This window comes from Bos javanicus, chromosome 18, assembly GCF_032452875.1.
Source record: "Bos javanicus breed banteng chromosome 18, ARS-OSU_banteng_1.0, whole genome shotgun sequence".
NCBI lineage: Eukaryota > Metazoa > Chordata > Mammalia > Artiodactyla > Bovidae > Bos > Bos javanicus.
The window spans coordinates 62079538-62095870 of record NC_083885.1 but is presented as its reverse complement, the minus strand read 5'-3'; the positions used below and the strand labels follow the sequence as shown (position 1 = coordinate 62095870).

The 16333-nt window shown below is 47.8% G+C and overlaps 1 protein-coding gene and 1 long non-coding RNA gene across 2 annotated transcripts; both read left to right on the top strand.

The window, feature by feature from the left end:
* The first annotated feature begins 361 nt into the window (after window positions 1-361).
* On the top strand, window positions 362-1291 carry LOC133229479 (vomeronasal type-1 receptor 4-like). The gene has a single exon (XM_061385846.1). It carries the CDS (start codon window positions 362-364, stop codon window positions 1289-1291), a length of 930 nt encoding a protein of 309 aa, XP_061241830.1.
* Window positions 1292-12895: 11604 nt separating this feature from the next.
* LOC133229891 (uncharacterized) lies at window positions 12896-15704 on the top strand. The gene is made up of 3 exons (XR_009730669.1): window positions 12896-13420; window positions 13543-13629; window positions 15385-15704. It is a non-coding gene; the product is annotated as an uncharacterized LOC133229891 (long non-coding RNA).
* Window positions 15705-16333: the final 629 nt, after the last annotated feature.

Below are 16333 nucleotides of genomic sequence, written 5' to 3'. Positions count from 1 at the left end.
GACTGAGTAACTTCACTTTCACTTTCCACTTTCATGCATTGGAGAAGGAAATGGCAACCCACTCCAGTGTTCTTGCCTGGAGAATCCCAGGGGCGGCAGAGCCTGACGGGCTGCTGTCTATGGGGTCGCACAGAGTTGGACACGATTGAAGTGACTTAGCAGCAGCAGCAGCAGAGTGAAAAGTGTAACCGGTATCATGCATGTGTTCTTCAGGTTGAGCCCCTCCTGTGGAGCATGACCGTGTCTCCCTTCTCAGAAGAGGAGAAAGGAATTCTTTCCCAGTGTTGGTTCTGGGGGACGCCTCCTGATGTTGACACCAGCTCAGCCCCCTTTCTACTCCAGGCACTCTGACGTCTTCTCCATGTCTGTTCATAAAGATGCCCTGAGAAATGCAGGGGAGGCCACTGTGAAAACCATCTTTCTGTTCCAGGTGGTGGTTGGGGCTCTGGGCAATGCCATCCTTTTCTCCCGCAGCATCTCTCCAGTCTTACTGGGCCACAAGCAGAGACCCACACAGATGGTTCTGCCACATTTGGCTGTGGCCAACCTCCTGGTTCTTCTCTCCCCTGGGGTTCCCCACACAATGGCAGCTTTTGTGTCAAGGAAGCCCCTGTCGGGTCTTGGGTGTAAGCTTGTGTATTACGTACAGAGGGTGGCTCGCAGCACCACCCTGTGCTCCACCTGTGTCCTGAGCACCTATCAGTCCTTCACTCTCATCCCCAGAAGAGCGGAGTGGGTGATGCTCAGAGGAAGGGCCCCCAAGGTCATTGGTCCTTCCTGCTGCACCTGCTGGGTGTTCAGTCTCTTGATGTACATCCTCGTTCCTCTGAAAATCACTGGTCCTTGGGATACACACAACTATACTGATACTTGGGGCAAGTGGTTCTGTTCACCCTTAGCTACTAATGCAGGCTTTTTCTACCTGTGGTCTGTCTTGGATGCCGTGTTTCTTACCCTCATGGTCTGGTCCAGTGGCTCCATGGTGCTTCTCCTGCTCAGACACCACCAGAGGGTGCAGTATATTCACACCCCCACTGGGCACCACAGATGCCCCCCAGAGACCAGAGCTGCCCACACCATCCTGATGCTGGTGGTCACCTTTGTCATCGTTTACATACTGAATTCTACTTTTTCTTTTTATATCACTGTTGTTTTAGAGTTTCGTCTGTGGTTGATACAGACTTCTGATGTCTTGGGTTCATGTTTTCCCACTGTTTCCCCCTTTCTTCTGCTCCTAAGGGATCCTAAAACTCCTAGGATCTGCTCTGGAGTCAATAGAAATAATGCTTAATGTGATAAATATCCAGTAGATGCCTTCAGTAATAACCAATTCTCTTCTTTAAGTATTGAGTGACTATTTTTATTAAAGTATAATAAGTGTGACATTATATCACTTCAGCACTTACAACATTATGATTGAATATTTGTATACATTACAGATGATGAGTTCAATAAATCTAGTTAACATCTACCCACTTCCACACAGTACTGTACTGATGGAACTTTTTTCTTGTGTTGAAACCTTTGAAGATTGATTCTCTTACCACTTTTCATCATGTGACACAGTATACTTAACTACTGAATCATGTTGTACGTTACATATCTGTGACTTACTTACTTTATAACTAGAAGTTGCTACTGTTGAAGTCAGTGCTGTGCTGTGCTTAGTCGCTCAGTCATATCCAACTCTGTGACCTCATGGGCTGTAGCTCGTCAGGCTCCTCTGTCCCTGGGGATTCTTCAAGCAAGAATACTGGAGTGGGTTTCCATTTCCTTCTCCAGTGATGGAATATTACATAGCCATAAAAAAGAATGAAATCATGCCATTTGCAGCACCATGGATAAACCTCAAGAGCACTATGCTAATTGAGATAAACTGCACAGAGAAAGACAAGTACTGTGTGACAGCTTCTGTGCGTGGAACCTGAAGAAGCTGAACTCAGGAGCAGAGAGTGAGATAGTGGTTTCCAGGGGCCGGGAGGTCAGGGGAATGAGGAGATGTTGGTCAAAGGGCACTGAGTTCCAGTTATAAAATGAGTAAGTTCTGAGGATCTGATGCACCGCCTGGGGCCGGTACCTACCAGTGCTGCACTATACACTCACCTTATCCTAGAAAGTCAGTGAGAGAATACATCTTCCATGCTGTCACCACCAGCTGGGAGAAAAGTTAATTCTCTGAGGCGATGGAGGTGTCAGCCTTCCTGTGGTAATAATTTCACAGTCTATTCCTGCATCAAAGTACCATGCTATACACCTCACACTCACATATTTTCCATGTCAGTGATATCTCAGTAAAGCTTCCTGAACCAGTCAAGATGCTGGGGCTTCCCCGGTGGCCCAGTGGTTAGGACTTCGCCTTTCATCGCAGGGGGCGCGTGTTCCATCCCCAATCGGGGAGCTAAGATCCCACATGCCTCTCAGACAAAAGTGAAAAACGTAAGACAGAAGAAATACTGTAAGAAATTCAGTAAGGACTTTAAAAATGGTCCACATTGTGGTGGGGGGAGGGGGAACTCTTTAAAAAAAAATAAAGGCCCTGTGACGTTCTCCGTGCTTCCTGCTAGGGGACACACCACATCTGCCTGTCCCAGCCCTGTCACGGGTGCCTGACAGGTGTCTCCATGTTACACAGACCACGGGCCTTGCAATCGGTCAGCGAGTTCTTTGCTGGGAGACGTCCTGAGACTGTCCTAATATGCGGCTGCTCATCCCGGCACACCTCCTCAGCTCCCACCCCAACGCCCTCCCGAGTCAAAACACACGCAGTGGTCTCATTTCAGCCTTCAGCGTTTACTGGTAGGAGTCTGTTGAAGGAAGAGATTTCCCTTCACCCATGTGTGCGTGCAATTATTTGCTCTTTCCCTCATTCATTTTTACTCAGGCCAGATAAACTCCTAAAGCAGAGGGGCCCCAGCAGCCTCTGAAAGCTTGAGGAGAGACGCGGACGCTGAAGGGCTCTTTGTTTGTTTTATTTGGAGGATAATTGCTTTACAATGTTGTGGTGGCTTCTGCCATACATCGATAGGAATCGGCCATATGTATACACATGTCCCCTCCCTCCCACCTCCCACCCCTTAGGGAGCACTGGGTTGAGCTCCTTGAGTCTTACGTCAAACTCCCACTGGCTCTCTGTTTTACATACGTTAATGTGTGTGTTTCAGTGCTATTCTCTCAAATCATCCCACTCTCTCCTTGCCCTGCTGTGTCCACAAGCCTGTTCTCTCCATCTGCATCTCTATTCCTGCCCTCCAAATAGGTTCATCAGTTCCATCTTTCTAGATTCCATATACATCTATTAATATGTGATACTTGTCTCTTTCTCACTCACTTCACTCTGTGTAATAGGCTCTAGGTTCAGTCACTCCACTAGAAATGAATCAATGTGCTCCCGTTATTGCTGAGTAATATCCATTACACACACAAACATATTCCACAACTTCATTCACCTCTCGATGGACATACAGGGCTCTTAAAGCTCACTCTGAGTCCAGAGCAGGAGAGGAGAGACGTGTTGAGCAGAGGCTGAAGTGTTCAGCATCCTGGTTGTCAATCAGTTTTCGGCCATTGCTTGTCCTGTGTCATCTGGGGTGGATGACCACAGCCCACACTGAGCCTCCTGGGGGCCTAGCCAGCACCCAGTGAGCATCTGTAGGACTGGGTTGAATTAAGCAAGCTGGCGGTGGGTTTCATCCCCAAGTCACGTAGCAAAGTCACCTTGCTTGCTTAAAAAAGCAAGCACTTTTCTAACTCAATCTACACAAACGTTATGATGAGCAACAGCTTGTTACTGGGCTTCCCTGGTGGCTCAGTAGTAAAGAACCTGCCTACCAATGCAGGAGACACAGGTTCAATCCCTGGGTCAGGAAGATCCCCTGGAGAAGGAAATGGCAACCCACTCCAGTGTTCTTGCCTGGGAAATCCCATGGGTGGAGGAGCTTGTTGGCCTACAGTCCATGTGGTCACAAAAGAGTCGAACACAACTGGGCAACTGAACAACAAAAACATGAGTTAGTCATGATTCCTCCAATTAAAAACTGAACCTACCCTTAAAGGTTCATCCTACCCTTAAGGGCTTATCCTACCCTTCCCCTCTTCTGTGCTTATAAATATTTCACCAACAGTGAGAAACCTGGACCACATCCACCTCAGTCTATGTATCATCTGCTCAAAGGTGGCTTCAGATCAAATCAGATCAATCACTCAGTCGTGTCCGACTCTTTGCGACCCCATGAATTGCAGCCCGCCAGGCCTCCCTGACCATCACCAACTCCCGGAGTTCACTCAGACTTACATCCATCGAGTCAGTGATGCCATCCAGCCATCTCATCCTCTGTCGTCCCCTTCTCCTCCTGCCCCCAATACCTCCCAGCATCAGAGTCTTTTCCAGTGAGTCAACTCTTCACATGAGGTGGCCAAATACTGGAGTTTCAGCTTCAGCATCATTCCTTCCAAAGAAATCCCAGGGCTGATCTCCTTCAGAATGGACTGGTTGGATCTCCTTGCAATCCAAGGGACTCTCAAGAGTTTTCTCCAACACCACAGTTCAAAAGCATCAATTCTTCGGCCCTCAGCCTTCTTCACAGTCCAACTCTCACATCCATACATGACCACAGGAAAAACCATAGCCTTGACTAGATGGACCTTTGTTGGCAAAGTAATGTCTCTGCTTTTGAATATGCTATCTAGGTTGGTCATAACTTTCCTTCCAAGGAGTAAGCGTCTTTTAATTTCATGGCTGCAGTCACCATCTGCATTGATTTTGGAGCCCCCGAAAATAAAGTCTGATACTGTTTCCACTGTTTCCCCATCTATTTCCCATGAAGTATTGGGACCAGATGCCATGATCTTCGTTTTCTGAATGTTGAGCTTTAAGCCAACTTTTTCACTCTCCTCTTTCACTCTCATCAAGAGGCTTTTTAGTTCCTCTTCACTTTCTGCCATAAGGGTTGGCTTTAGATGCTTATTAACCCAATGGCTAACCACCCTGCCTATCTTTTTTGCCTATATTGTTGGGTTGGCCAAAAAGTTCATTCAGGTTTTTCCATACATCTTTCAGAAAAACCCAAATGGACTTTTTAGCCAACCCAAGACATAACTGAAGAGAGAAAACAAATACCGTCATGTAAGGAGAAGAGCTACTGTGAACAGGAAGATTTTGTTCCAATTATACCCATTCATTCTGTATATAAAAAGTTTCACCTACTCAGGGTCCAAGTAAGTTTCCCCAAGAAAATTCTGGTTTGGGGAAGAAGTGGAATCACAGAAGTAAAGTGAATGAGCTATTTGCGCCTTTGCAGTAAACGTGAAGAAGATGCCTATAGGGGTGTGGGGTTTGGGGTCCTTGACCTGAAATGTGACAGTGGACAGGACTTGGGTGTTGACAGTTCCTCATCCTAAATGGTGACTTGAGAAGACTCTGAATTAGCCCTAAAAGAAGAATGAAGACGTGAACACAGACCCAGTAGGAAGCAAAAGACAGCAAAAGAGAGCAACTTCACAGTGGAAAGCCTGTCGGAAGGCCATGGGGATGTGTGGTTGGCCCGGGGCTGGGGCGTTTCGGACCATCACGTGGGGTGGGTGTTGGCCCAGGGCCGGGGCGTTTCGGACCATCACGTGGGGTGAGTGTGGGGCAGTAGAAGCACTATATACAAGGAGGCGCTTGAGGCAAATCTCTTTAAATATGTTTATTTTTTTAAATTATGAAAGTATGATGACACACTTACAGGAGACCTGGAAAATACAGAACAAGGTTACATATAGTTCCACTATATATTACAATTATTTTTAAGTGGATAAATCAAGATTTTTTATTTGGAGTTTCAATATCAAAAATTAGTAGAATGAATATATGAAGAAGTAGAAAGAGTAGATCCGAAGAGCACTGCGAACCAATTCAACATAATTAAGATTTACATAATTTTCACACAGCAACAGGGTACAAATTCGATTCAAGTCCCATAGACTGTAAACCAGGAGACACTGGAATACATCCTGGCACATAAAACAAGGTGCCAAAATCTCGTGGTCTGCAGGTGCTGACGTCACAGAGTCTGTCCTCTTACCACTTGGATTACGTTAGAAACCAACGTCAAAGATATTTGGAAACAACCCACATATTTGCTGGGGGAAACTGAGGGCAGGAGGAGAAGGGGGCGACAGAGGATGAGGTGGTTGAATGGTCTCAGTGGCTCAATGGGCATGAGTTTGAGCAAATTCCAGGAGATGGTGAGGGACAGGGATGCCTGCTGTGCTGCAGTCCATGGGGGCGCAAAGAGTCAGAGACGACTCAGTGACCGAACAACAACACGTATTTTCAAGTGCAGTGTGACATTTACCAAGAGAGATCTTCGACTTGGCCATCAAAAGGCAAGTGAGGCAGATTTTTATAAAGCATCAGCGAGTAGGTGTTTTAAAGTCATGGGCTGTGTGGTCTCTGCCACACCTATCAAGGCCACCTTTGCAGGTAGACGCTGCCCATAGACAATGTGAAAACAGGTGTGACTGCCTCCCTACGAAGCACTCGAATAACTGTCCCAATAAAAGGCACCGTCCTCCCGTGGAGGCCTGGGGGCATTAGGGATCCACAGCATTTTGAGGTGGGAAAGATGCCTTCAAAATGGGCTGCTTTCCAGATTAGAAAAAGAGCTCTGGCAGTAAAGAGCAGGAACCATGGAGTGTGAAGTCACTGGAGCCAGACTCCTGACCGGGATGGAGCTCAGAGCTGTGACGAGATGACGCCGCCCCGAGGAGCACGCCCAGGAGAAAGCGCAGGAAGGAAGTGACTGGTGCACCTTCGCTTGTCCCTTTAACGCCCGATTATGCTTTCTCAGCTTTGATTTTCCACAGAGGACACAGAAGTGTTTTCACCTGCAATCTGGCTGTTCGGTTAGGATCTTTAATTGCTTAATCACTCGAGAGGGGGATGAACAGCATGGGGGATAAAACCGACTCCTCATGGGACACGCGCCACACTCTCCGTGCAGACAGCGTTGGCCGACCCAGCCACTGCGGGGGTGGTGGCATCTGTGGGGACAGCAGGTCTGGGGGCCCTGCCCCTGTAACTGTAGACTCACCAGCCCCTGGCCCACCCTGGTCGACAGTTCCCTGCCCAGAGCTCTGGAGCCAGGTCCGGGCAGGTGTGCGCTGCCTCGTGTTCAGTCTGAGGGCAGAAAACAGACAGGACAGAGGAAGTCTCCAGGGAGAGGACCGTGGAGCTGTGTCTGGGCACCGACCTTGGGCGGGACACGTGTGGACCCTGCTTCACTCTGTGTGTCCACACCAGGGCTCCGGCTGGGCGAGGGGATGACAGGGAGCAGAGAGGGGGGTTTTAAATCTCAACATTCAGAAAACTAAGATCATGTCATCTAGTCCCATCACTTTGTGGCAAATAGATGGGGAAACAGTGGGAACAGTGGCAGACTTTTTTTGAGCTCCAGAATCACTGCAGATGGGGACTGCAGCCTGAAACTAAAAGATGCTTACTCCTTGGAAGGAAAGTTATGATCAACCTAGACAGCATATTAAAAAGCAGAGACATTATTTTGCCAACAAAAGTCCATCTAGTCAAGGCTATGGTTTTTCCAGTGGTCATGTATGGGTGTGAGAGTTGGACTATAAAGAAAGCTGAGCGCAGAAGAATTGATGCTTTTGAACTGTGGTGTTGGAGAAGACTCTTGAAAGTCCCTTGGACTGCAAGGAGATCCAACCAGTCCATCCTAAAAGAGATCAGTCCTGGGTGTTCATTGGAAGGACTGATGCTGAAGCTGAAACTCCCATACTTTGGCCACCTGATGTGAAGAGCTGACTTATTTGATAAAACCCTGATGCTGGGAAAGATTGAAGGTGGGAGGAGAAGGGGACAACAGAGGATAAGATGTTTGGATGGCATCACTGACTCGATGGACATGAGTCTGAGCAAGCTCCAGGAGTTGGTGATGGGCAGGGAGGCCTGGCGTGCTGCGGTCCATGGGGTCGAAGAGTCGAACACGACTGAGCGACTGACCTGAACTGAACGGCATAGATTTTTCAGTCGCTGTTGCCAAAAGTGGCCACAAGGCAACAACATTTCTTCTTGCTCCATTGGTTTTTGGAATGTTTTTTTTTTAATTTGGTAATTTTTAAATTTTCTGTAGAAGTAGAGTTTATTTCTGATGTTGTGTTTGTTTTAGGTAAACAGGAGCTTGACTGAATTACACATAGATGTTTATCTATTCTTTTTCAGAGTTTTTTCTGTATACCTTATCACGGTGTGTTCACTTGACTTCCTGTGCTATTCAGTAGGTCTTTTTAAATTATCTCTGATATCAAGCAGTACGTATATGTTAATTGTAACCTCTAACTGTATGTCTCCCCCATAACTTAAAAAAAAAATCATATGCTGGTTTTCCAAGTGTGAAATTCAGTTACTCTTTAGAATTTAGTTCATTTCTATGAAGTTATAGATCCCACCTGTAAGTGATATCTTTAAGCATTTTCTTTCTCTCTCTGACTTCACTTAGTATGATCATCTCTTGGTCCAGCCAGACTGCTGACAGTGGTATTTTTCTTTTTTTTTTACTTTTTTTTTGATGGCCAAATATATTCCAATGTATAGATGAACCAGCTACTCTTCATTTTTCCGATAGAAAATATTGATGGACATTTGAGTTGAAGCTGCATGTTGGCTATTGTGAACAGCGCCGCCCTAAAAATAGGGGTGCACGTGTTTCAAATTAGGATATTTTTGGTTCTAGGCCAAGAAGTGAGAGGGTTGGAAAGTGCGGCTTCGCTGTATTTAATGTTTTGAGGAACCTACAGATGTTTTCCACGGTGGCTGACCCACCCGCTTCCCTCCCCGCCCACAGTGTAGGAGGACTCCCTGTCCCCCCAGCCTTGGCAGTGTTTCATCTTTGAGGATCTTTTGGAGGATGGCCATTCTGAGTGGTGTAAGGTGACACCTCAATGTAGTTTTGACTTGCAGTGCAGTTCTTTACTAATTAGTAAGGGCTTCCCAGGTGGTTCAGTGGTAAAGAAAATCTATATGCTAACACAGGAGTCGGAAAAGACCTGGGTTTGATCCCTGGGTTGGGAAGATCCCTTGGAGGAGGAAATCGCAACCCACTCCAGTATTCTTGCCTGGAACATCCCATGAACAGAGGAGCCTGGCGGGCTACAGTCCATGGGGTCACAAAGACTGGGACACAAATGAGCCACTGTGAACACGCACACCACAGTTAGTGAAGCCGAGTGTCTCTCCACGGACTTTTTCTTTCCTACCTTGTGAGTACAATTTAGGTCTTCAAATAGACTTCTTGAATATTGGCCCTGTGTTGAATTCTCTTCCAGTGATTTACCCCAGGGTAGAGATCCAACCAGTCCATTGTGAAGGAGATCAGCCCTGGGATTTCTTTGGAAGGAATGATGCTAAAGCTGAAACTCCAGTACTTTGGCCATCTCGTGCGAAGAGTTGACTCATTGGAAAAGACTCTGATGCTGGGAGGGATTGGGGGCAGGAGGAGAAGGGGACGACAGAGGATGAGATGGCTGGATGGCATCGCTGACTCGCTGGACGTGAGTCTGGGTGAACTCCGGGAGTTGGTGATGGACAGGGAGGCCTGGCGTGCTGCGATTCATGGGGTCGCAAAGAGTCGGACACAACTGAGCGACCGAACTGAACTGAACTGAGAGGGCACTTTGTTGAGGGCTGGTGGGTTTTTTTTTTTTTTTTTTTCCTTACGTTCCAGAAGACTTCAGTTCAGTTCAGTCACTAAGTCATATCCGACTCTGCGACCTCATGGACTGCAGCACGGCAGACCTCCCTGTTCATCACCAACGCCCGGAGCTTGCTCAAACTCATGTCCATCGACTCTGTGATGCCAGCCAACCATTGTGAATATTAAATGCCCATCAGCACAGGTTTTTCTGTTGTTACCAAAAGCGGCCACAAGGCGGCAGCATTTCTTCATGCTCCACTTTTTTTTTTTCTTTTTCTTTTTTTGGTTATTTAGTTTTTATTATCTAATGGGAGTAGATTTGATTTCCCATATTGTATTTGTTTTAGGTTTACAGGAACTTGATTCATTTATACATAGACATATATCTTTTCTTTTTCGGGGTCTTTTCCCGTATAGATTCTGTCAGTGTGTTCTCTAGACTTCCCTGTGCTATTCAGTGGGTCATTTTGGATTATCTACCAGATAATAGTGTGTATATGTTAATCCTAACCTCTTAATGTCTCCCTTCCCCTATTTCTTTTTTTTTTTTTTTTTTAAATAATCAGAAGTTGCTTTTCCAAGTCTGTGAGTCTGTTCCTGTTTACAAATTTGTTCATTTGTGTGAGTTTATAGATTCCACCAGTACGTGATGAATTCCTCTCAGTATGCTAAATCTCCCGGTCCATTGATGCTGACAATGGCGTGCTTCAGTTGTTTTTGATGGCTGAGTGTGCTCCAGTGTCTCAATGGACCACTGACTCTTCACCTCTCTGTTGATGAACATTTTGGTTGATGCTGTCTTGGATGTTGTCAATAGCGCTGCCCTGAAAAGAGGGGGTGAACCTGTGATTTTAAATCATGATTTTCTCCGGATCCAAGGCAAGGAGTGGGCTTGCCGGATCACGTGGGAACTCGACAACTGCTGTTTTAGGGGCTCTCCACGCTGTTGTCCTTCTCGCTGCACCCACCTATTTACATCCCCGCCCGCAGTGTGGAGGACTCCATGCCCCTCGCCCCGCCCCAGCAGCACTTAATTTTTGTAGATCTTTGGCGTGATGGCCATTTTGAGTGGGATGAGCTGAGGCCGCGGTGCAGTTTTGAACTGCGTTTTCCTATAATGGTGATGCTGAGCCAGTCTTCACCGGCTTTATGTCTATCTGGATACCTTCTTGGGAGAAGTTCCCATGTAGGTCTTTGGCCCACTTGCCTATTCAGTTGTTTGTATTCTTTAAATTGAGCTGAGGGAGCAGTTTGCATATTTTGTAGACGGTTTCCTTGTGGACACCCTTATTTGCAAACACTCTCTCCCATGTGTTGGTTGCTTTCTTTTGGTTGTGCATGCATGTTGCGGAAGGCTCAGGGACCAGTCGGGTGAGAAGAACGAGACAAGGTAATTGGCAGAGGCAAACAGAGAGTGGGCAGGACAGTCCTGCCTGAGGGATTTCCACCTCCTCCTCCTGTGCTCCTCATTCAGGACGCCCACACCCTTTCTCTCCGGGCATATCTCTGCCCCGCTTCCGTCTTAAACAAACTCTCCTCCCTGTGCTCACCCACGTGCTATGCCATGTCTCCAAAATCGAACCCCGTACCTGTTTTAACAGGTTTCTGTTTCTTTGAAACATTCATCCTTTCAGCAGGATCACTTGGCTTCTTGCCCCTGCTGGTCCGGCGGCGAGGACTCCTGGTTCTCATCCGGCTCCCCAGGTCCAGTTCCTGACAGGGAACCACGACTGTCTTCAGGACCGCTCACTGCTCTCTCTCTCCGAGATCATGGTCATTGTTTTCGTCACTGAGGCTGGAAAAGGTAATTTTGATCATATTTTATGGCAGAACGATACTGCCTTTCGTGTCTGTACCCCATGTTCTTTATGCATCGTCTCTCCTTCTGCACGCAGGTTGCAGCTCTGACTTGTCTACACTTCCCAGTGCAGTGATCCACGGCGTGCAGTTGTCTAATGTCAGCTTTCCTAGACCTCTGCACAGGTGTGGAACAGATGGTGTCATAATACTTTCTATATGTCTGTATTTTTTAAAATGTGTTTATGTTTCACTTCTGCTTGGCAATATTGTATCAGTTTCTGAATTACCTATAGTCCACACTTAATTTATATTCGGCAGAGTGGATTTCCTATTACGAGGTCTTACTGAGGACGCGAGCAAGGCCTAGTGAAGACCAGATTCACGCCTTATGAGGACGAGAGTCACAGCTTAGAGAAAGAACATTCAGGCCGCAATGTGGATGGGAGTCAGTCCTCAGTGTGGACTACAGTGGGACTGCAGTGTGTGCGGAGTCAGAACTTAGGTGTGGACCGGAGTCAGGCTTCAGTGTGCAGCAGAGTCAGGTTTAGTATGGACCAGAATCAGGCCTGAGGCAGGACCATGGTCAGGCCTCAGCGTGGCCCAGAAGCAGACCTCAGTGTGGACAGGAGTCAGGGGTCAGTGTAGATCAGCAGGCCTCAGTGGGGAACAGTCAGGCCTCATTGTAGACCGGAGTCAGGCCTGAGTCAGGACCACTGTCAGGCCTCAGCGTGGCCCAGGGTTAGGCCTCAGCATGGATCAGAGTCATTCCTCAGTGTAGATAAGGTCAAAACTTAGTGTGGACCCGAGTCAGGCCTTAGAGTGGATGAGAACCAGAGCTCAGTGTGGATGAGAGTCAGGCCTCACTGTGGACCAGAGTCAAATCTCAGTGTGGACCAGTGTCAGGCCTTAGAATGCATAGAGTCACACCTCAGTGTGGACAGGTCAGGCTTCACTGTGGATCGGAGTCAGGCCTGAGTGTGGACCAGAGTCAGGTCTGAATTGAACAAGAGTCAGTCCTCAGTGGGGATCTGAGTCAAACCTCAGTGTGACGAGAGTCAGGCCAGTGTGGACCAGAATCAGACCTGAGTGTGACCAGAATCGGGCCTGAGTGTGACCAGAGTCGGGCCTGAGTGTGGACCAGAGTCGGGCCTGAGTGTGACCAGAGTCGGGTGTGAGTGTGGACCAGAGTCGGGCCTGAGTGTGGACCAGAATCGGACCTGAGTGTAACCAGAGTCGGGCCTGAGTGTGGACCAGAGTCGGGCCTCAGTGTGACCAGAGTCGGGCGTGAGTGTGGACCAGAGACGGGCCTGAGTGTGACCAGAGTCGGGCCTGAGTGTGGACCAGAGTCGGGCGTGAATGTGAACCAGAGTCGGGCCTGAGTGTGACCAGAGTCGGGCCTGAGTGTGGACCAGAGTCGGGCCTGAGTGTGGACCAGAGTCGGGCCTCAGTGTGACCAGAGTCGGGCGTGAGTGTGAACCAGAGACGGGCCTGAGTGTGACCAGAGTCGGGCCTGAGTGTGGACCAGAGTCGGGCCTGAGTGTGGACCAGAGTTGGGCGTGAGTGTGACTGGAGTGGGGCCTAAGTCAGGAGCAAACTCTGGGTCTGATCCCCCCACAGAGGCCCATGGGGCATGTCCACCCTCATTATGGGGTGGGGTCCCCTCCCTTTTCGGTCTCCAACGAGCCTTCCTGCCCTTGTACAGAGGAGGCTTCTTTGACCGCAGTCACTGGCGCCTTATCTCTTGACTCCAGCAGGGCTCAGCTGCTGCCGCTAGCTTTGTCCTTGAGTGTCTGGGGGACAACAAAGCTTCAGCTTCACTCCACTTGACAAACACCAGCTTCCAGCCCAGAGGCCCCTCCATCTCCTTCCTCAAATCCCGCTGAGAGACAAGAACCCCAAACATCTTCACTGGGAGGCTGAGGGCAAAGGTCTGTCTCCTGTAGCTTCTTCAGGCTGGCATGGGGCTGTAGACCCCACCCAGCTGGGCCATGGCGCTCTCACCCTGTCTCATTCAGGGGCCCCAGGGTGACTTCTGTTGTTATTCCCGCAGGATCTGTTCTGAGGACTGCCTGGAGTCTCTGCATCACCAGCATCTTGATGTGAAACTGCAGTAATCTGAAAGAGACAAATTTAACAAGTAGGTTTAAAAAGGCAGGGGCCAAAGATCAGTAAAAGAATTTCTGTGACCAGGGGCCCCAGCAGGAGTGAGAACCAGGGTACGGTTTTTAGCAAGACTGATCCTGGTCGAGTAGAGTCAGAGCTGGTGCTACCCTGCCCAAAGGAGTGGGAACTTTCTGTGGTCTCACAGAAAGTTTTTATTAGCTGTGGTTTTATTAGCTCAGAGTGACTGATGAAGGTGTGACAGGCCGCTCCACTTCAGAAGTAGCTGGAGAGGTGACAACCTGAACATTAATATACAAAATGGATCTCCTTTATTTCCAGAAGAATAAGCTTGAATTCCAGTCTACACCTGGTACTTTGAGGAGACTTGCAGGCTTATAGCCAGTCATCTAGTTTAATCTAAGTCGGTTTTAACCTTTGATGTGTTATTAACACGTATACCAAAGCATCTTTCCAGCGTTCCTCTTCTGCAGACCTTCTGTCACCTTCTAGATCTGTATTAATTTGTTCTGTTTCCCCCCACTTATAAATAACCTACTGTAGAACAGATTGTCGTTACTTCTTACAACAAAAACACCTCCAGTCTTCTATATCTTCTTTCGCTGACAACATGTATCTTTACTTGCTTTATGCACTGAAATCTTTTCCTCGTCACTTTAGTAGCTTTGATTCCATATTATAATTTTTAACGTTAAAAAACCTTAACACCTAATTAAAACCAAGAAGAAAGCAATCATGAACTGTTTGTCAGATTGGCATTCTCTGATTAGCAAACTCAGGAACATATTTTAGAACCTCTAAACACAATTTTTTTTCTCAGTGTAATACAAGGCATGTGTCTAGTGAGCCCAAACATCTTTAGGTTTTTCCCTTGTATTTAGAATTGTTTGATTTGTAAGTGCTTTTCTTTAAGCCAGTTAAATAGAGCTCATTTACAAATTAACCTCAACAATATTATCCAAAGACAAAGACCCACACGGGGGCAGACATAAATCCAGGCAGACAGAGATCTGATGTTGTTTAGCCAGTCAGTTGCATCTGACTCTCTGTGACCCCGTGGACTGTAGCCCGTCAGGCTCCTCTGTCCATGGGATTCTCCAGGCAAGAATACTGCAGTGGGTTGCCATTTCCTTCTCCAGGGGATCTCACAGTTTTCCACTAAAGATTTATTATAAAATGTCTCTTTGCCCCTTTTCTTTTTCTTGGCTTGAATTTCTACTGAATTACCCGAGTTGAAGTCTCAGGTAAAGTGGGCTGTGTATCTCCCAGTCAAGATGAGTGTTAACTTCAGGCTTTTTTCCTGGCATATTTTTGCTTTCTCAGGGTCAGAATTTTGGGGGGGAAAAAGATTTCAACAAGCCAGCTTTTGCTAACTGCACATTGGAAAGGAACTGGTTTTGCGATTTCAAAAAAAAGTTTCATTTAACCCATTTAAATGTCTAAAGAATATCATGGCCATCCAGTGTCAAAAAGTGTCACCTCTCCTGGCTGTGGTCATCGCTTCACAGCTAACATGCGGCCCAGACAGTGCTCAGATTGGCCCCAACAGGAGAGGCAGACCGGCTGATAAGGTGCTGTCCCGGGAGGGACTGTCCCTCTGGGAGCTGGGGTCTCAGTCTGATCAGAAGGGTCTGGAGAAGGAAGGGACCCTGCAGGCAGAGGGGAAGCTCGGTTCTTTTCCCAATTTCTTCCCACCCCACCCCCACCCCAAGAGGAGTTAGGAGTCAGAAAGGGGTTCTTTAGAAAGTTAAGACGGTTTTTCTGATTACAGGAGCCACAGACCAGGAATATGATCAAAGTGGAATAAAGTCCTGAACATATCGGAACCTCAGACCATTTTCCTGTGTCAGTAAAGATGCCCAGTTTTAGGCATGTTTTTTTCCCCCCAATCCAGCCATTTAAATAAAGGCCAGACACTGACACAGTAAAATAAAAAAAAAGTTTCCAGTTCTTAAGGACACACTCCAGAGGTGTTTCTTTTGGCTCAGAAAGAGATCCCCCCATGTTGAGTGACCTCAACCGAGGACAGAGCGTGCTCCTAGAGATGTCCCCCAGGGCCCCAGACACATTCAGGAGGCACCTGGAGGGAATCCGGAGGGTCCCCTGAACTCGGATTTCATGCTTGATGGGGCTTTGAGCATCCTCTCCTCCCCCACCAACTTCTAACCGGAGGTCTCTGGTCGTCCTTGGCACCCTGTGCAAGGCGTCTTCTTTCCAACCCCGGTGAGGACACGCGGGCCGATACGGAGTGGTCGGCAGGTGTAGGCTTCCCAGACAGCAGATAATGCCTAGGACGCAGACTGTTTGGAAGGGTCCTGCGGGGAGCGAGCTCCGCCCCTGGCAAAGGTCATGAGGAAGGAGGCTTGGCATACGCAAACCGGGATCAAGCCTCAGGAGTCTCCCTGGAAATTCTCGAGCATCTACCCCCAAAACCAGAGTCTGCCTACTTTCTGCTTTGTGCTTTCACCTACACCTCTGACTTTACGGGGGGCTGTCCCCCACTACCTTTCTCTGAAAAAAGAGTTAGCTTACAGCTCCAGTTAATAATTCCTGGGTGTGACAGTGTTTCAACCTACAAACTCCCTTGGAAGTCCTCTAGCCTGCCTGAATAGGTTTTTCTGGCCACATGCCACTGTGAGAGGCATGAGATGTTCTAAACTGTCTAAATACAGATTCCTTTGAGCAGTTAAAAGATTGATTAGAAATTGTATTGGTGAAGG